Source organism: Schistocerca cancellata, chromosome 1, assembly GCF_023864275.1.
Source record: "Schistocerca cancellata isolate TAMUIC-IGC-003103 chromosome 1, iqSchCanc2.1, whole genome shotgun sequence".
NCBI classification, from domain to species: domain Eukaryota; kingdom Metazoa; phylum Arthropoda; class Insecta; order Orthoptera; family Acrididae; genus Schistocerca; species Schistocerca cancellata.
Genome location: NC_064626.1, coordinates 783,992,867 through 784,014,913, shown reverse-complemented (window position 1 = coordinate 784,014,913; position 22,047 = coordinate 783,992,867). Strand labels below are relative to the sequence as shown.

General features: G+C 40.7%; 1 protein-coding gene across 1 annotated transcript in view; it reads right to left on the bottom strand.

Moving 5' to 3' along the window:
- LOC126187442 (xenotropic and polytropic retrovirus receptor 1) overlaps window positions 1-22,047 on the bottom strand; it is a 112,601-nt gene that overhangs the window by 16,452 nt on the left and 74,102 nt on the right. The window contains exons 7-8 of the mRNA XM_049928526.1: window positions 9,009-9,203; window positions 4,494-4,663 (exon numbers count right to left, since the gene is read on the bottom strand). Of these exons, the coding sequence (XP_049784483.1) occupies window positions 4,494-4,663; window positions 9,009-9,203 (365 nt within the window). The remainder of the gene's footprint in view (window positions 1-4,493; window positions 4,664-9,008; window positions 9,204-22,047) is intronic.

The following is a 22,047-nucleotide window of genomic DNA, read 5'->3' as shown; positions in this document are numbered from 1 at the left end:
CAACTGAATGTACGTTACTTTCTTCTTAACAATTTTGAAGCTCAATCTTGATGTCAAAAATTGAAATGACTGCAAAATATGTTAATAACATTTTGGCTAAATAAGTGATTTTGAGGTCCCCACAAACATAAGACATTGTTATGTTGATATAAGGCTGTAAATCAAGTATAGGTTATTATATTTTTGTTCAGTAAAAACTCATTTCCACAACCACCACTTATTTTCAAAATGTACTGTTGCTACTATGGCTAACTAGCATAGCAACAAATCTGTTACATTTTAAAGCACACTCAAAGTAGTGCAAAATTACACTACACAGCACTGTGCTATCTGTTCATCATGTGACTTATTTATAGTTACTTTAAAGTCTTTCAGAACATTAAAAGAAAGTATTTGCATGACAGTATTCTCAGTTTTTTTGTGAAAGATTGCCTTTTCCATACTATCCCCTGTCCAGGGCCATTCATGCTGAATAAGTGCCTCACTTTCACAACAGATTATTACAATATGTCACTGGCACTGTGTTATCTCACAACCATCTTGGAGGCAGTAGGCAAGCTAAAGCATTTGTTACCAAGCCACGAACTGGGCCAAAGCGCATTACTCCCATACTAAGGAGGATGTTTTGGCAATCATTTATGGTGTATGAAAATTTCATGTACTTTGTGTAGGGCCAAATTTCATTCATTAACAGATCATAAAACATTCAGCTCCCTTTTGGGCTAATGCCCAAAACAATGTCATGCTTGCAATCACCCATCTCCAACCCTCGCCCTATTTCCTATAGAGCATAACAACCCATCCTGTCACACATGCACCCAAAATCAGCTAATTCTGGTACAGCATTCCTCCTCATGGTCTCATGTGAAGCATTCCTTGAATAAGACACTGTTAGTGGTTAATGCCCTCTCAAAGTCACATAACATTGATATCAATGATCAGTACAAGCACAACAATCTATGTCTTGGGCACAAATTTGCCCCACACACTGGCCTTACACAAAAGCCTCCAAGGTCATCTCATCTACATCCTAAAATTATTGCTAATGCAATGAAGTTGAGCACCTAATCACTGTCTCTTCGATTCAGCATTTAATTCAGAAGTGGAGTTATTGGTAAAGATCTTTAAGATGTAAATATGCAAGACCATGATGTCTACATCATGCAAGGAAGCAATGACCACTTTCCTTGTGACATTCCAGTCAACCCCTGGGCAAACCTGCATATTATTTGAATTATTGTATCTGCCTCATTGAACCAAGAGTGTACACAAAAAACTGTAGCAGCAGACACCCACATCTGGGCTCACAACTTCAGCCAAACTCCATGGTGCTTCTTATAACTTCCTTATTTTATACAGTACGCATTATTTTGCTTCAAAAGCAGCAGAATTTCTTCACTGCTTCTACTGCATGGTCCCCAGTTTTGATGTTGAGTTTGCCACTGATCTCATTACTGATGATCCATCTTTTTCAGTTTTTCTTAATGCATATTCTGAGCTCAGCACACTAATCAATCTATTCAACAGGTTCTGTACTACATGCTCACTTCCACGGAAAATAGCACTGTTATCAGCAAATCTAATCATTGATATGTTTCCATCCTGAATTTTAATGGCACTCTTGAACTTTTTTATTTACTTCATTGTTACTTTGATATACAGGTAACAGCAGAGGGGAAAGACTGCATCCTTAACAGATGTCCTTTTTAATCCAAGCACTTTCTTTCTGAATAAAAAGCTTCAGTTAATTTGCTGTTTTCAATTAAGATAGAACACCAAGCTTTTGATGATACAGAAAATCGCTGAAAGTTTGAGATTTTATCCAAATTTCATGTGTCATGTTAACCAAGAACTTTTTATCCAAGGACTCTATTGTGAAGTACTTTTGCTTCTTGTACAAGGTACACAAAATAAATTTGGCCTCAAAAATATTTAAAAGACTGACATGCACCTGAAACTTATTAATGAACAGGATTACTGTTCATCACAGAAAATACTGTAAACCCTGATTTTGATGCATCATTTGTTTGCTGTCACATGTCTGAACATGTGCATCTCTCACATACTCTGTCCCGAGTACTTCGCTGTATCATTAAATTTGAGTGAGAAAGAGGAACAACTGTGTTTAGTGACCAGTTGAATGGAACACATGGCAAAACCTCCAACAAAGTCTGTAATACAAAACTTAGAAGCAAAATGACATGAAATGGACTAGAACAAATAAAAATTGTAACTATCCAAAAAGAGTTCAAATACCAGAAAAATTGCTCAAGTGAAGGCAGGCCTCGAACAACATCTGACAAAATCTCAACACCATTCATTTGTGCATATTGGACTTAGGAGATCATTGTGTCATAGTATTATCATAAAAGACGTGCATCTGCAACCTTGCGAATTTACTGCTGTGCACAAGTTAAAGCACTCACACAAACTTTCAAGTATTAAGTTCTGCTGGTGGCTGCTAAGAAGTGGAATCAGTATTTTTTGGATCTTCAGTTTTTAATTTCTTCAGATGAGGGCTGGCTCAGCCAGTAAGGACTTGTGAAATCACAGAACATTCGCCATTATTCACTATAAAACTGATCATTATTTTGAAGAGCCACTGGCAATGGGTCATGATACCACTTACAGATTGGTGCTTGGTGTGCAACACCTAGTGTCCACATTATAAAACAATTTTTTCATGAAACTGTTAATGCAAACCAGTATATCTAGAAACTGTTTAATCTATACAGGAATCAACTCACAGAAGGTGAATGACTCTACGAATATTGTCTGCGAGCCACAGCAACAACACGCACCACCCTCACAATGTCGTCATGTGTGCACAAGTTGTTTGGCGAGCAGAGGACACTCAGCAGAGGCAGTACAATCACCCAGCCACCTCGATCGCCTGGTTCTCTCCCTGTTATTTTTATCTGTGGGGCAAATTGAAGGTTCAGGTGTACTCAAATAATCCTCACACACTGGAAGAGCTACAGCAGACCACTGAAATCATTATTGCTGCTATCACACAGGCAGAGCTTCTACACATGCCTTCATCAGTTGTGGCCACTTCCAGCATCTTTTGTGATGTTTAGTAACAAGGGTCAGTCCTACATCAATCTTACTGTAAATATTTTACGGATCAGTTTCAGTTTTCCAATCCTGTACACACTGTATACAATTCATTTTCACTCCCAGAGCACACTTATTTTTCTGAGGATTTCAAACATTTTGCACCAGTTTGCTTTTTCTAGGCTGGAAAATCTTATTAAAGTGTTTTATTTATTTTACTACTACCATCATTCGTTGTAAAGTATGGAGAGTTTCTCTGATGCCTTTACTTTCCCTACAGCCAAACTTAGTGCCCTCAAGCCAATTCTCACCTTTATTTTCAATATGTCATTCTGATTAGCAATAACTGATGGAATAATAGTTCTCTCATTCATCTGCCCTTGTTATCTTTGGGGTTCTTCCCACTCCATTTGTGTATAGATTGTGAAAAGAGTGACTGCATGAATGTCTACAAGCACACTGTATTAGTCTAATCTTGTCTTTGAAATCCCTGTGGGAACAATGCATTATGGGCAGTAAAGTATTCCTGACGTCCTCAGTTAATCTGTAAGTGCTGGTCGCTGTGGCTGAGTGGTTCTAGGCGCTTAAGTCTGGAACCGTGCTCCTGCTACAGTCACAGGTTCGAATCCTGCCTCGAGCATGGATGTGTGTGATGTCCTTAGGTTTAAGTTCTAAGTCTAGGGGACTGATGACCGCAGATGTTAAGTCCCATAGTGCTTAGAGCCATATGAACCATTTAATCTGTAACTGAAACTTTGTAAGTAGCCTTTGCTGTTGTCTATTTTGAATTGTCAGCAAATTTATACCTTTCAGCATTTCTACAGATCTCTCCCATGAGTGAAACAAATCTGTGACCATTTAAGCTGGTCTTTTTTATGTACAGTCAAGGTTCCATACTACTCCCAATCAGTATGGATTTCCCATATTTAAGCAATAATCTAGGAAATGTAATAGAAGTATTTTGTAAGCAATCTCCTTTGTAGACTGACTACACATTTTTAGTATCCAACCAAAGAACTAAAGTCTGCTACTCATTTTAACTACAACTGAGCCTATGAGAACATTTCACTTCATATTTACAAAAATTTTTACACCCAGGTATTAGAATGAGGAGACTGATTCCAACCATGACTCATTGATGTTGTTATAATAATATGAATATTAAGGGCAAAGCCCTTATTTAATGGGAAAAACTACATGCACAACTCTCACAACATTGATATGAGAGTTGTGCACTGTGTGCAAGTGAATGGCTCTGACACTCACAAACACTCTCTCTCTCTCTCTCTCTCTCTCTCTCTCTCTCTCTCTCTCTCTCTCTCTCTGTGTGTGTGTGTGTGTGTGTGTGTGTGTGTGTGTGTGTGTGTGTGTGTGTGTGTTCTCCATTTGATGACTTTGTTTGACTTTTTTTTCCAGCTTATACTTCATATACTTACAGTTGAAGAATATACAATTTCTTCTCGTAAGTATTTGTTGTCTCCTGCTTTCTTGTCAAACAATCCCCAATCCATTTTTATATCCCAAGTATATGCATAGCAGGAGCTAAGGATATATGAAAGCACCCACAAATAAAAATATGGATTTTCTGAAGTAAACGTGTATTTACCTGCAGAACAGACAGATTTCATAAGATGATGATAAGATCAACTGGATAGAAACAAATGAAGATATAACAAACAACACTATCATAGGTTATACATTACATACACTCTAGATGTTCATTTAATTAACACAGAAATTCAGTTATGCTGCAACATGAAAATGATTTTTTTGACTTCCTTGTGGCACCCTGCATCTTGTAACTGATGCACTGATGAGCAAAAACATTATGACCACCGGCTTAATAGCTTGTTGGACCATCTTTGTAATGCAATTTATCATTGATTCTGCACATCATCAATTCTACAGTTCATTGGTAGGTTTGTGGAGCTATGTGGCACAAGATGCCTACACACAAGTTATGTAATTCCTGTAGATAACTGGCTGCTGATTTGTGTATGTGGTGACAATGCTTGACAGCGACCCAGATGGGAGCCATCTGATTGACAACAGGCAAATTTGGTGGCCAAGACATTGACATGATTTCACTATCATGCTTCTTGAACCACTGTAGCATGATTCTCACTTCAAAACACAGACAATTGTACTGCTGAAAGATGACAGATGACATAATTATCCGAGAAGACATCAAATAGGAAACTACTGCGAAAGCAAAGAGAGCTCCACTCCAAGTTTAAACGCAGCCAAAACCTCTCAGACAAACAGAAGCTAAACAATGTCAAAGCTAGCGTAAGGAGGGCTATGCGTGAAGCGTTCAGTGAATTCGAAAGTAAAATTCTATTTACCAACTTGACAGAAAATCCTAGGAAGTTCTGGTCTTACGTTAAATCAGTAAGTGGCTTGAAACAGCATATCCAGACACTCTGGGATGATGATGGCATTGAAACAGAGGATGACACACGTAAAGCTGAAATACTAAACACCTTTTTCCAAAGCTGTCTTACAGAGGAAGACAGCACTGCAGTTCCTTCTCTAAATCCTCGCACAAACAAAAAAAAAAATAGCTGACACCGAAATAAGTGTCCAAGGAATAGAAAAGCAACTGGAATCACTCAACAGAGGAAAGTCCACTGGACCTGACGGGATACCAATTCGATTCTACACAGAGTACACGACAGAACTTGCCCCCCTTCTAACAGCCATGTACCGCAAGTCTCTAGAGGAACGGAAGGTTCCAAATGATTGGAAAAGAGCACAGGTAGTCCCTGTCTTCAACAAGGGTTGTCGAGGAGGTGCGCAAAACTATAGACCTATATCTCTGACGTCGATCTGTTGTAGAATTTTAGAACATGTTTTTTGCTCGAGTATCATGTCGTTTTTGGAAACCGAGAACCTACTCTGTAGGAATCAACATGGATTCCGGAAACAGCGATTGTGTGAGACCCAACTCGATTTATTTGTTCATGAGACCCAGAAAATATTAGATACAGGCTCCCAGGTAGATGCTATTTTCCTTGACTTCCGGAAGGCGTTCGATACAGTTCCGCACTGTTGCCCGATAAACAAAGTAAGAGCCTATGGAATATCAGACCAGCTGTGTGGCCGGATTGAAGAGTTTTTAGCAAACAGAACACAGCATGTTGTTCTCAATGGAGAGACGTCTACAGACGTTAAAGTAACCTCTGGCGTGCCACAGGGGAGTGTTATGGGACCATTGCTTTTCACAATATATATAAATGACCTAGCAGATAGTGTCGGAAGTTCCATGCGGCTTTTCGCGGGTGATGCTGTAGTATACAGAGAAGTTGCGTCATTAGAAAATTGTAGCGAAATGCAGGAAGATCTGCAGCGGATAGGCACTTGGTGCAGGGAGTGGCAACTGACCCTTAACATAGACAAATGTAATTTATTGCGAATACATAGAAAGAAGGATCCTTTATTGTATGATTATATGATAGCGGAACAAACACTGGTAGCAGTTACTTCTGTAAAATATCTGGGTGTATGCGTGCGGAACGATTTGAAGTGGAATGATCATATAAAATTAATTGTTGGTAAGGCGGGTACCAGGTTGAGATTCATTGGGAGAGTCCTTAGAAAATGTAGTCCATCAACAAAGGAGGTGGCTTACAAAACACTCGTTCGACCTATACTTGAGTATTGCTCATCAGTGTGGGATCCGTGCCAGATCGGGTTGACGCAGGAGATAGAGAAGATCCAAAGAAGAGTGGCACGTTTTGTCACAGGGTTATTTGGTAACCGTGATAGCGTTACGGAGATGTTTAGCAAACTCAAGTGGCAGACTCTGCAAGAGAGGCGCTCTGCATCACGGTGTAGCTTGCTCGCCAGGTTTCGAGAGGGTGCGTTTCTGGATGAGGTATGGAATATATTGCTTCCCCCAACTTATACCTCCCGAGGAGATCATGAATGTAAAATTAGAGAGATTTGAGCGCGCACGGAGGCTTTCAGACAGTCGTTCTTCCCGCGAACCATACGCGACGAACAGAAAAGGGAGATAATGTCAGTGGCACGTAAAGTGCCCTTCGCCACACACCATTGGTTGGCTTGCAGAGTATAAATGTAGACGTAGATGTAGATGTAGAAGCAAAAAGCAGATAGTCCGCACCTGACATTGTGTCTTCGATTACTACCACAAGTACTTTGCAAGCACAAGATAATGCATATCACTGCTTACGGCCAGCTTACATCCATGGCTGGGTGAATGTTTCGAGCAGCTGTTCGCCTTGATGATGGCATTTGTGGAGACTACCATCAACCTGGTGTAGCAAAAACATGATTCATCTGTTGAGCCAACATGTTTCCAGCCATACAAGGTCCAATCTTTATGACACCGAGCCCCCTACAACCTTAACTGATGATGTCATGGGGCCAGCATGTGAACATGTAGGGGTCATCTGCTGCGGAGCCCCTTGTTCAACAATACACAATGAATGTTGTGCTCCGAAACATATGTGCATCCCCCTGCATTGTGCTGTTTTGCCAGAGATGCCATAGATCATCGTCTTAGCCTATTTTTCAGAGTATGCAAGTCTCCATCCCCCATGTTCAGTGAAAAGTCATGGATGTCCCAACCACTTAGTGCCTAGTGGTAGTGACACTGCCCTCCTACCAGTTTCGAAAGATGCTCACAACAGTAGCACTTGAACATTCAATCAGCTTCGCCTTTTTTGTGGTACTCATTCACAGGCTAGGCGGAATAATAACCTGCCCTTTGGCAAAGTCAAAGTCGCTTATCTCAGTGGATTCCTCCATTTGCAGGACGTATCTTCACTAGGGTAAACCCCCATCCATCTCTGCTCGGCTTACATGCTTTTCTCATTGTGTCAGGTGACAGCAACACCACCAGGAGGCATGAATCTCGCAGTGGACAGTGGTCATAATATTTTGGCTGATCAGTGTATGTTTACTCTTCAACTGTGCCATAAAAACTGAATTACAACAGCATATACAAAAATTTTCTCTTATCTAGTTCCTACTATTTAGAACACTTTTATTATTTTTATACATTTCTTTCTCTGGAATGTACCTTTAACAAATCAGTTTAATGGCACATACTTATTATTGTTGCCAAGGAAATTTTTGCAAGTGTTTCTGATGAGCAGGACCAGAGCTACCAAAGTAATAGCCATGTTCACCACAGCCTGAGCATAATGAACATTTTGTCTCTCTGACCAGTGGGCTACCTGTTTTCTAATGAAAGACAGTAGGAAATCAGCACTGGCCATGCACATACAGTGATATAAAATGGACTTTTACAGTTTTGAACTTAAATCATGGACATGAAACCTACATTCTTGGCCTCGTCTATTTCTGAAATTTACTTCCTATGGTATCTACACCTGGTATATGGATATTTTGTGGGAGTTTTCACCAAGTATTTGGAATATCAAAACAAGTTTATGAGATCATATAACAGCCGAATCATTGTTTTAGATGTTATTTCCACAATCAATGCTTGGAATCCAGCAACAGGTTAAAATACTGTAGCAGGAATTATAGACATTTAGTGGTCAAGTGCATATATTGGGAATTTTGAATTAAACATTGCATGACAATAATTCTAGCAATCAATTATTTTTAAAAGTGTCATTTATTCATAGTAAATACAACCCAACAATCAAAAATTAATAAAATCACAATAGTATATCAAGTTTTCATTCTCCTTTGTATGTTCAGTCGTATGCATGGGAAAAAAATTTCAAATTAATTTATTTCTAAAAATCAGTGTAACTCATAAATATTTTGCATAAATTTACCATCCCCATAACCAAAATAAGGTAATTTTAAAACAGTTTTTCTTAGTATGAAAGTCATGCTTTGTCTTTATCTGAACAAAACTGGGGCTTTTCAATAACTCTTACTCATTTCTATTACATTTCAATAGCATTACCATACATTGAGACAAGACACTAGATTAAAGGTATACTCACTTTCATTTGCAATATTAAGTGCTGAAAAGAGGATGACAAAAAATGATGTTGCATATTTTCCTGCATTTACTAGATGTGGGAAGGCCTCTTTGGTGTCCCTGTATCGGCGCAAGCACTGTGCAAATCGCCACCAAGCTGGGAGACACCCAACCATTGGTCGTAGGAAACCACGGAGGTCAGTACATTGGCGGCTATCTGTGGAAAATAACAAAAATAAAAGAATGTAACATGGTTTTATTCCAATCTCAATACAGTATAAAAGCTATTATTAACCGCAACGAAAACTACAGATAGTCAAGAATTAATTCCATATTGAAAACTTCCTAAAACTTTTAGTTAAAAACGTATGTTTCTGAATTAGTATAGTTTTTATACACTGTTAAAATCCCATACAATTACAGGTATTGTCGACAATCTGGACTCTGCTGCTTCTGAATACACTGCAGAAATGTGCTCACCTCATTACTCAGATGAGCTTAAAACTATCTATCCATGATCAAGACCCAATAGTTAGTGTTTTTATCGAGATGGAGCACAAGCTCAGATGGTTTTAGGGATGGGGAAGGAAGTCAGTCTTACCTTTTCAAAGGAACCATCCCGGCATTTGCCTGGAGCGATTTAGGGAAGTCATGGAAAACCTAAATCTGAATGGCTGGATGCGTGTTTGAACTTTCATCCTCCCAAATGTGATTTTATCACAACACTCCAGCACAGCAATGAAATATTTACTTAATTTAGCTGAAGTAGGCATCAAATGTCTTAAACTACTGTCATGAATGTTCTGTATGGTGATCACACCATCACTGCCCTAAGCAATATGAAATCTGTGATGCTGCCTTATTTGGAGAGGTGAAGAGCCAGCTGAAAGACCTGCAATAATCAATATTTGAAAAGTTCCTATAAGTAAGAAGCAATGAGTGAGCGCAGTTAAAGGGCACAGGTTAACTACACTGGAGAATTGTGTTGAAAAATGGACTGTAACCAAATTATTTTGAGAAAGTAAACATATGGTTAGGATCCTGCATCAGACAATACACAGGTGTACCTTTTTTACTTTGACTATCATTTTTGTCACACTCTGGCCACCTTCGGGCCATATAAAATGTATTTAACTACACATTCCACAATTACAATAACCAATCATTCTCGAAATGCAACATTTCTGTACAACTCATGTATAACATTTTTACCAGAATGGATCATTCCAGATATTACTCAGGTAATTCTCATCACCGTTCAGATCATGGACTCACTGATTTCCATTACCTTCCTGTCATAAATGTTCTGTATGGTGTTCACATGATCATTGCCCTAAGCAGTATGAAATCTGCTTCCACTGTGAGAAACACGGTCACCTTAGCACTATTTGTAATTTTCATACTTGACGCAAGACCAAACAGCCACAAAACAGTGTTATATGGTCTTCAGTACAAAGACAGGTTTGATGCTGCTCTTCATGCTACTCTATCATATGCAAGCCTCTTCATCTCAGATTAACTACAACAACTTACACCCTTCTGAATGCAACTTACTGTATTCACCTCGTGGTTCCCTCTCAATAATTTTTACCTCCCACACTTCCTTACAATACTAAATCAGTGATCCCTTGATGTCTCATAATGTGTCCTAACAACAGATCCCTTCCTTTAGGCAGGTTGTGTCACAAATTTCATGTCTCCCCAATTCTATTCAGTATCTCCTCATTAGTAACATGATCTAACATCTAATATGCAGCATTCTTCTGTAACACCACATTTAAAAAGCTTCTATTCTCTTCTTGTTTAAACTGTTTATCACCCATGTTTCACTTCCATAGATACCTTCCAAAAATATTCCTAACACTTACAGCTATATTTGATGTTAACAGTTTCTCTCCTTCAGAAATGTTTCTCTTGCCATTTCCAGTCTCCATTTTAAATCCTCTATATTTTGGCCAACATCAGCAATTTTGCTGCCCAAATTACCTTTTGCATCTCATTTCCTAAGCTAATTCTCTCAGCATCATGTGATTTAACTTAATTACATTCCACTATCCTTGTTTTGCTTTTGTTGGTGTTCATACACTGAAGAGCCAAAGAAACTGGTACACCTGCCTAATATCATGTAGGGTCCCCGCAAGCAAGCAGAAGTGCTGTAACATGACATGGCATGTACTCAACTAATGTCTGAAGTAATGCTGGAGGAAATTGACACCATGAAACCTGCAGGGCTGTCCATAAATCTGTAAGATTATGAGGAGGTGAAGATTTCTTCTGAACAGCACATTGCAAGGCATCCCAGATACACTCAATAATGTTCATGTCTTGCAACTGCACATGCCCTACACCAGTACAAAGCCTCCACAGGCTTGGGCAGTCCCCTGCTGACATGCAGGGTCCATGGATTCATGAGGTTGTCTCCATACCCGTACATGTCCATCTACTTGATACAATTTGAAACAAGACTCATCCTACCAGGTAACATGTTTCCAATCGTCAACAGTCCAATGTGGGTGTTGACAGGCCCAGACGGGATGTAAAGCTTTGTGTCGTGCAGTCATCAAGGCTGCACGAGTGGGTCTTCAGCTCTGAAAGCCCATATCGATGATTTTTCGTTGAATGGTTTGCACGCTGACACTCATTTATGGCCCAGCATTGAAATCTGCAGCAATTTGCAGAAGGGTTGTACTTCTGTCACGCTTAACGATTCTCTTCAGTCGCGTTGGTTAGGTTAGGTGAGTGTTGTTTAACATCCCGTCGACAACGAGGTCATTAGAGACGGAGCACAAGCTCGGGTTAGGTAAGGATGGGGAAGGAAATCAGCCGTGCCCTTTCAAAGGAACCATCGCGGCATTTGCCTGAAACGATTTAGGGAAATCACAGAAAACCTAAATCAGGATGGCTGGAGACGGGATTGAACCGTCATCCTCCCGAATGTGAGTCCAGTGTGCTAACCAGTGCGCCACCTCGCTCGGTTCCAGTCGCGTTGGTCATGTTCTTTCAGGATCTTCTTCCGGCTGCAGTGATGTTGCAGATTTGATGTTTTACTGGATTCCTGATATTCACAGTACATTCATGAAATGTCCATTCATGAAATGTCCATATGGGAAAATTCCCACTTCATTGCTACCTCAGAGTTGCTGTGTCCCATCACTCATGCACCGACTATAACACCACTTTCAAACTCACTTAAATATTGATAACCTTCTATTGTAGCAGTAATAATTAATCTAACAACTGTGACAGACACTTGTTGTCTTATATAGGCATTGCCGACTGCAATGCCATATTCTGTCCGTTTACATATCTCTGTACCTGAATATGCATGCCTATACCACTTTCTTTGGTGCTTCAATGTATTATATACTCCTTTCAAAATGCTGTCCATTCCATTCAAGTGCTCTTCCATGTCCTTTGCTGTCTCTGACAGAATTACAATGTCATCAGTAGACCTCAAAGCTTTTATTTCTTCTCTCTGAACTTCTAATTCCTACTCCAAATTTTTCTTTAGTTTCCTTTACTGCTTGCTCAATATACAGATTTATAATGATTATGTTAAAAGAGGGTACTCATTGAGTGATACCAAAGATTATGCAATGGTGGATAATATATTGCCACTGGACTGTGAGAGAGAGGGTAAATAAGCTGGGAAATAGAGCGCATCCTGTGTAGCGTCCTTGGTAATGTGGGATTACATCAGCTACATCAGAAGACGGCCATTGGTCAACTCCAGAAGGCAACGTATATGTAGGCAACAAAACAGAGGGCTCTGATTAGCCCAAAACACAAGGAAGCACTTCCCTATCTTATGTCAAGGTAATAAAGTGACAGAAAGGGATGGCAGAGATGAGTGGTTGCGTGTCGGGCATAGATCCTGGTGATCATGGTAAAACATTCCTTGTCAGTTAAGTTGTGGCACTGTTTAGAGTTTGTTGAATGTAACTGTCATTGTTCTGGAGTGATGTGTGAGTGGAAGACCATTCTAATCTGCATACAATGTAGATGGAAGATAAGTGATTGTGTAACTGTTTTTTGTAAAGCACCACAACGGAAATTACCAGAATAAAAAATGGATCCCTTCAAAAAATGTATGCACAATTATTTGAGCACTAACTCCTGTCAAACTTCACATCACCATTACAGCCATTCATCCAGATTCTGATTCCAGCTAATCCACGACCAGAGCTTTTACAGAACAGAGGGGACATCATCATCTGAAAGATGCAGGTCAGTGTATTTCAGCTATCTACAGTGAGATACAATGGATGTACATGTCCTCACCAGCAATCTTGCCGAGTTCAATCTATAACCATAGGTTCTATGACCGGTCTTGTAAACACAAGAGGAGCGTTGAAGATTTAATAACATCAGAGATAGGCTAAAGCCCTGTCTCAATCCCCTCTCAACCATTGCCTTCCTTTCATGCCCCTCGACTCTTATAACTGCCATCTGGTTCCTGTACAAGTTGTAAATAGCCTTTTTTCCTTGTATTTTATCCTTGTTAGCTTCAGAAATTTAAAGAGAGTGTTCCAGTCAACACTGTGACTGGAACAATATGTTGACACAATAGTAATTCAGCACATAAAATTCAAACTTCAGTAAACACAGAAATGTGTATTCAACAAAACATGTTAATAGCTTTATAGATCTTAGACTAAACAACAGTACACGGTGTTACAGAAAGAATGACATGATTTGGTATAGTAATAACTGTGAAACAAGGGACGCACCAGCAAGGAAATGTGTGTTGTTAGAATACGTGTGGCCTAAAGTTTCACAAAATCACCCTTAAATGTCAGTCAATGCATCTTCTCCATTTGCAGGCAGTCAGAAGTAAGGTGGCATCTGTTCAACAAAAGGATGTTTTGTGTGCAGCAGTTGCAAAGATTGAGTCAATAATTTTGGTCCAGCATGCTTTTCGTCAGCGTTTTTGATTTTGATCCATCTGCACCCAAAAAACATTCACTGCTGGTATTGCCAATTTGAAGAGGCAGGATTTTCCAGGTTGACCTTGTACTTCTGATGCATGGTGAAAAAAATTCGGCAAATGTTTGAGCAGAGTCCATGAAAGTCTACTCACTGCACATGTAGATAACAAACAAAATGGCTCTAAGCACTATGGGACTTAACATCTGAGGTCATCAGTCCCCTAGACTTAGAACTACTTAAATCTAACTAACCTAAGGACATCACACACATCCATGCCTGAGGCAGGATTCGAACCTGCGACCATAGCAGCAGCGCGGTTCCAGACTGAAGCGCCTAGAATCGCTCGGCCACAGTGGCCGGCTAGAGAACTGACAATGACTCATACAACTGACTGATGAGTGTTAAGGTATTGTTTGGTCTATAAACCATACAGACTACAATCAGTGCAAGCTCTTTGGGTTGGTGGTAAAAAAAAATGGGTTGAGTTCAGCAATGCTCTGATAGAGGACATGGAAGACAGTATATTATTACCACAATCAATTTTCAGTGATGAAGCAACATTTCATGTTAGTGGTAAAGTAAACCGACATAACGTTCGCATATGGGGACTCAAGAACACTTATGACATTATTGAGCACAAAGGAGACTCCTCTAAAGTGAACATTTTTTGTGTCATTTCTCGTGAAAAATTGTAAGGTCCCTCCTCCTTTGAATGAACACAGAGAGACTAGAATTATCTATTTTCAAATGCTGCAAGCTTGGCTTTTTCCATAACTTCAGGAGGACTCTGATGACTTCATTTTCCAACAGGATGTTGTTCATGCTGCTGCTGGTGGATACATAGCATTTGTAATAGTATAGCTAAAACATTAAGTTTTTTGAGTATTTTGCAATGTATCCCATGTTTGTAGTCTGTTTTTATCAATTTTGAAATCAGGTCATTCTTTTTCAAACAACCCGTATTTCAAGTGGACAAGGGGTCTCTTGCATCACCATTACAACCACTTGCCACAATTTATGATTTATAGTGGGCATATGTTACAGATAAAAGGAACATTTCAAGTTGATTTATAACATAAATGTGTAGCCAGACAAATTTACAGTTCAGTCATTGGTTCATTGAATACAGATAATATTTTCCACCTAGAGGTCTTCAATCAGTTGGCAGTCTTAATCAATGAGAAAATCCACATAGTGTCAACCTAGATACCGTTCAAAACAGTTTATGAATTATATACATTTTCACATCTTTTATATCCTGGTCCAGGTTGTGCAAAAGACACAGGGTGAGAGTCACATCAAGCCAACCACTATTCCCTATTTTGCCCACCCCCATCCTCCATGATGGAGTTAAGACAGAACTCGACTGCTTACAGAAACAAAATCTCATTATTCCGATCTCATCTAGGTGTTGAGCACCTCTATTAATACACTCCTGGAAAGTGAAATAAGAACACCGTGAATTCATTGTCCCAGGAAGGGGAAACTTTATTGACACATTCCTGGGGTCAGATACATCATATGATCACACTGACAGAACCACAGGCACATAGACACAGGCAACAAAGCATGCACAATGTCGGCACTAGTACAGTGTATATCCACCTTTCGCAGCAATTAAGGCTGCTATTCTCCCATGGAGACGATCGTAGAGATGCTGGATGTAGTCCTGTGGAACGGCTTGCCATGCCATTTCCACCTGGCGCCTCAGTTGGACCAGCGTTCGTGCTGGATGTGCAGACCGCGTGAGACGACGCTTCATCCAGTCCCAAACATGCTCAATGGGGGACAGATCCGGAGATCTTGCTGGCCAGGGTAGTTGACTTACACCTTCTAGAGCACGTTGGGTGGCACGGGATACATGCGGACGTGCATTGTCCTGTTGGAACAGCAAGTTCCCTTGCCGGTCTAGGAATGGTAGAACGATGGGTTCGATGACGGTTTGGATGTACCGTGCACTATTCAGTGTCCCCTTGACGGTCACCAGTGGTGTACGGCCAGTGTAGGAGATCGCTCCCCACACCATGATGCCGGGTGTTGGCACTGTGTGCCTCGGTCGTATGCAGTCCTGATTGTGGTGCTCACCTGCACGGCGCCAAACACGCATACGACCATCATTGGCACCAAGGCAGAGGCGACTCTCATCGCTGAAGACGACACGTCTCCATTCGTCCCTCCATTCACGCCTGTCGCGACACCACTGGAGGCGGGCTGCACGATGTTGGGGCGTAAGCGGAAGACGGCCTAACGGTGTGCGGGACCGTAGCCCAGCTTCATGGAGACGGTTGCGAATGGTCCTCGCCGATACCCCAGGAGCAACATTGTCCCTAATTTGCTGGGAAGTGGCGGTGCGGTCCCCTACGGCACTGCGTAGGATCCTACGGTCTTGGCGTGCATCCGTGCATCGCTGCGGTCCGGTCCCAGGTCGACGGGCACGTGCACCTTCCGCCGACCACTGGCGACAACTTCGATGTACTGTGGAGACCTCACGCCCCACGTGTTGAGCAATTCGGCGTTACGTCCACCCGGCCTCCCGCATGCCCACTATACGCCCTCGCTCAAAGTCCGTCAACTGCACATACGGTTCACGTCCACGCTGTCGCGGCATGCTACCAGTGTTAAAGACTGCGATGGAGCTCCGTATGCCACGGCAAACTGGCTGACACTGACGGCGGCGGTGCACAAATGCTGCGCAGCTAGCGCCATTCGACGGCCAACACCGTGGTTCCTGGTGTGTCCGTTGTGCCGTGCGTGTGATCATTGCTTGTACAGCCCTCTCGCAGTGTCCGGAGCAAATATGGTGGGTCTGACACACCGGTGTCAATGTGTTCTTTTTTCCATTTCCAGGAGTGTAGTTGTTCAAAGGCAAATGGCTCTCTTAGACTGGGTGGAAATTTCAAGGCAATAAACTTGTAAGTTGTAGACATATTTTCAATCCCTTGACCCAAAAATTTATTTTCCAAACTAAAAGGTGCTGATGATGCACGAAGGTCAATCTCTGTAGAATGAATACTTACAGCTGTCAACAGGTTTTAGTTTTAAACACTTCATTCAGTTTGAATCAATATCAGAGGTCCTCATTTGGAATTTTGATTGCGACCCCCCCCCCCCCCCCCAAATCTTTCAGTGCAATCTGAACAGTTGATCCACAATATTTCTGACCAATTCCAACCAACAGGAGATCGTATGTTTCAAGAACAACACAGAAACACACCATGCATTGGAATAATTTTTGCATTGCTGCAACCACAGTTGTGGGAGAGTTGAAAATGGATTCAACAAGTTTTGAAATGTGTGAAGTTAGGTTGGCCAGACTTCCTACCAGTATGGGCCAATATGACATAGACAGCTTATTTACTTCAAGGCTTCGCTTCAAAGCATGACTCATATGCTACTACTTGGCCCAGGAAATGGATTCCACTGGCTTGTCATTTCACCACTGCCTTTGCTAATGTGCTTTCCTTGCTGCATGGATAAGAAATGAAATTGAGCATCGGGTCAGCTCATATGTATGGATTATGCTCCTCAACAAGACACTTCTCCAAACAGTTTCTCTCTATGGCCTCAAATTTAAGGTCTTCAGGAGGGCTGTTTCACATATTTTTAATAGAGCTGGTCATCTCAACCTTCAAAACCACTCATAGGCTCATCACTCCAAGTTGAATACTCACAGTTTGTATGAGCAAGAGCGGTGACAAACATTTGGTACAGCAAGCGCAGAAGGTTTCACTGTGTTTTGAGACACATTAGATTCGCTGAGACTTGTATGCCATTTGTCACAGAGCTACAACGATGGAGGAGGACCTTCTATAAATGTTAGTCGACTTAACATGAATTCTACAGGACAGACCTGGAATATGCCAGAACAGTTCTGGCTGGGATAATTTCTTACTTTTTAATTTTATTAGGGATTCGAATCATATATTGTCAGATGAGTGAGGTGCCCAAGACAATGTTAATGGACTTGCCTGAAGTTTTCTTTGTTCACTCTTAGAACCACTGGAAATGAGAGTGACTAAGTTTTATTTTCACAAATCTTATATTTTGTGAACAGTAGTGTGCTAAAATAAAAAAGAAAGAAAGAAAAAAAAACCAATTATGGATTAAGGTTCAGGAATATCACTAGACATCACATTAAAGAGAGTTAAAACAGAAATTGGAACGTAAATTTTGAGGCAAGATTTAAAGGCAGGGTTCCTTTGATTAAAAAAAAATTAATTTACCAAAGCAAATGTACACAAAGTTCCATCTTGGGACCATTATGACAATAATCATCATAACGTTTTTGTCTCTTGTCTTTTTTTTGTCCTATATTTTCAAAAATTTGCTGCATTATTTTAAAGAGGCAAGAGAATCACTTAGGATCTGTATTCAACAGAAAAAATAGTTATTAATAATATGTTCAATTTCTGACAGTGGCTGAAAAGGATAATTGCTCTCCTGTGGGTTACATTCAGTGCCCTTATAAATTAAGTATGATTACAGTAGATAAAAATTTTCTTTCTAGGCACATGATCATGAACAAAAGTGAAGGTTATTTTCTGATATTACCATGTTTGTAAACAAGTTCGTTGTGAAAATGTAATGGTGAAATAATTATGATAATGAAATAATGAATTCATTAAATGTGTACTTGTCATGCATAGTTTTCGTTGCACGCCATTCAGTATCACACTTTGCCTATTTCCCTCTCGCTACAAGTAAGACCAAGTCACTTACAAGTGCTTGTGATTGAGCCACTAGTTCCTCACTAGCCCACTCCCAAGTAGCTGCTAAATTCATTACTAACGAGAAAGCTTGATGCAAATGCTGACTGTGTCTAATTTTAAAGCACCTGCCAGGTCACACAGATCTCTGGCAAGAGCACAGCAGTGTTCCTGCATGGTAGACTGCAGTAAAACCTCCTTCACTGACTATATCCACAGCAGCATAAGCAAGAATTATCACACCTTCGTTTCCATACAGTCACCATGTTGTGGGGGTTAATATACGGTCAGCACACTCAGGGTGGGTGCTTGCAACAATCAATAGATACATGGTATGCTACCTTTGCTATGTGGACAGGGATGGCTGCCAATGGCAGTACTATCATTTCAACTGTGGCATAAGTTGCATTTCTCAGAGCCTCACGCTCATTACAACCTTTGTCTTGCATTGTGGATGCCTTGTCTCACCATCACCTCCCCCTTAGGTCATGTCCTACGTGAGTGACAGAAGCGAGCAACAGCGCACGACAGCTTCAGGCGACAAAACACAACTGCAGGTGTAGTTATGGAAGTGTCCTATGTGAGCGACATCTGTGTCGCTGCCTGTCTCCCACTGCAACTGGTGACGTTTAAATTCAAACATGTTTGAATCTTGTCGCTGAAGCACATGCGACACAGAGTGACAGTCACGTGTCTACTTGGCAAAGCAGTGGAGGGGATGCGATGGCAGCTATGAATTACTTAACATCCAATTTCAAGAAAACGATTCGGCAAAAAAATTTGACTTGATATCCTTAAATGATAAAGGTCAGAATTTATTTTCGTTATTCGTCATAGTTACTGTGCTACACGATATTGAGTACATGGCTGCACGAAATTTTTAAGAATCTGCAGAGGTAAAATAACACTGTGTAGACTTTCCGTATCGTCCATTTAAAGCCATGCATTATTGCGTATGAAATGTAACCAATATATCTAAATTGTATTTAAAGTTGAGGCTGGAATGATATCTCTTTTCATTCTTAAGATATTGGTTCTTATATCCGCAGACTGGTCACTCACGTCGCGTCCAAACCTTTCCTGCGCTTCAGGAATCAAGTGGTCGTAAAAATTGTCGTATATCATAAAAGGTTCTTTTTGTAAATGCGTGAGCAGAGCGAAAACAAGACTCTCTATAACTTACACCATGAAGTTTTGTCCAAATTTTCATAGGCAAACCAAGGGAGAGAAACAGGTAAACGGAGTCTCAAAGTGATCAGCATCAGGTCTAGTTTGGCATGAAAATATTTAACTGCTTGAAAGCAATCAGGGTAATGAACAAAAATTTAATTAATAAGCTGAGGAAAAATTGAAATATTTCACAAAAAGCTGCTTTAAATGAAAGTGTCAAAAATGTCATCTGTTCAAGACCTAGCTATTTTGCACGTAAAAAGATACATTGGTGCGGTATTTAAATGTCAAAAAGGCTTCCTTCGAATCAAGTACGTCAGGAAGGCAAACAAGGAGTCGGTAAGATCATGCTTTCTGAATGAAACTTGAAATTAAAAAATGGAAGGAATCACTCAAATATTTTACGAAATTATTTGTGTAAAAGAAATAAGTAGATCAGAGAAACGTTCTATGTGCCTTTGAATGATGCTCGAAATCATAAACAGAAAATGAGCTACACTAAACATTTCCCTAATATTTTTTATTTTATACTTTTAGACAAATCATTACACAAAATGTTTGACTTTCTTTTCAAAAATTCTGTAAGCTTTACTTTTACAGACTATTTAGAGTAATTGAATCGCTTGGCCTTAACACTGACTGCTGATGAATTACTTTCGCAACATGAAATATCTGTAACATTTCATGGTTCATTGTAATTTATTAGGAATTAAATGCATGTAATATACAGTGATAGGTGTGAAGATCACGTTCTTTGGCAAGGCCTTAAAAATATACTTAGGGATGCAGCGTATACAGAATCGTAATTGAGTCAGTAAAAATATAAGAATTGCTGGGAATCGAACTCAGGACCTCATTCCCACACGTCACTATGAGCTGTACATGCTACCCCTACACCACCGCTACCTACTGTCCAGGAGTCTCACTGTTTCTGCTTATGTTTCTATTTACCATAGTTAGTCATGTAATAGGCATTCCTCTGCATTTATTGGCTGTTAAAAGTTCTTGATCATGTAAAAAAAAAAAACATTTGTATTTAATTTATTGATGACATAGTCGAATGCTCCTCTGCTCATTCATGTGTATTCGAAGAACTTGTCTGGTGATCTTCGTAGCTGACGATACTTATGAAATTCTCCATGGAGGTTCCTCTATTTGTAAATTTCATGCAGAGCATTCCTTTTCACTTTGTTTTCTTAAGTAAACCTAATTCTGTAGCCTTACTCTACAGCTACAATATTGTACAGGTTAAGGATTCCGTTTTATAGAAACAGCTGTTTGGCTCTAAGCAGCCATCTTGCAGCGCGACATGGTCGCTCACATGCAGGACATCCAAGGTTGTCACCCAATGTTGCTGCTTGTTGCTGGAGTGTAGCGTATGCAGAAGTCGCTCGCTGTCACTCGCTTCTGTTGCTCACACAGGACATGGCCTTACCAGCACAAGCTGTAGTAGCGACAATCTCACAACTGCTGCTACTCAGCAGGTACTGTGGATTGGCTTCCCACACCAGTCCCACAGTAGGCAGCTGCAGCCTCAGCTGATTTCTCAGCTCTGTTGATCAGTCAACAGGGACCATGGCACTCCCAGTGATGCCAATTTTCCTCTCAGAAGCAGATTCATCAGTACCTCCTCAGTGCCTTCTCTCATCTGTAAGAGATGCTGAGATCGAGGAATGCCAATCTGCAACATCCGAGATAAAAAAATGCCAGTCCGCAACATCCATGGGTTTGGTGAGTTGTTTCAGTCCCTATGTGCTGCCTCAAGAGGAGAGGGAATCTGTATCCATCAGCGAAAGTGACAGTGTGTGTGGTGTTGAGGACTCAGCCAGCAGCCAACCATACAGATGGGTTATGAACCTTGCAGGAGACAGCTCTTCAGGCAATGGACAACGGATGGTCATACTCCACCCAGGCAACAGACAAGGGATGACCATGCTCTGCCCAGCCACCAGGCAGCAACCAAGTGCCACAAAAGGTCACTGGCCCCTTCCACTTTCTTCTCTTGGAGCCATGTGATCGAAACTATTACCTACAGTATCCTAGCACCCAGACACAGCATCCAAGATACAGTCACCCACAATCAGGATTTCACTCTGGAGCTGCCACTATGACGATGATGACACAATGCATGTTTACTTTTGCCTCCACGAGCTGCCAACTATGGACCTTCACCATTCATGGCCTCTACACCGAAGAGAGAGAGCCTCCAACATTGTGATCAGCACTTGGACTCTGTAATAATTGTCTTTGTTTCTT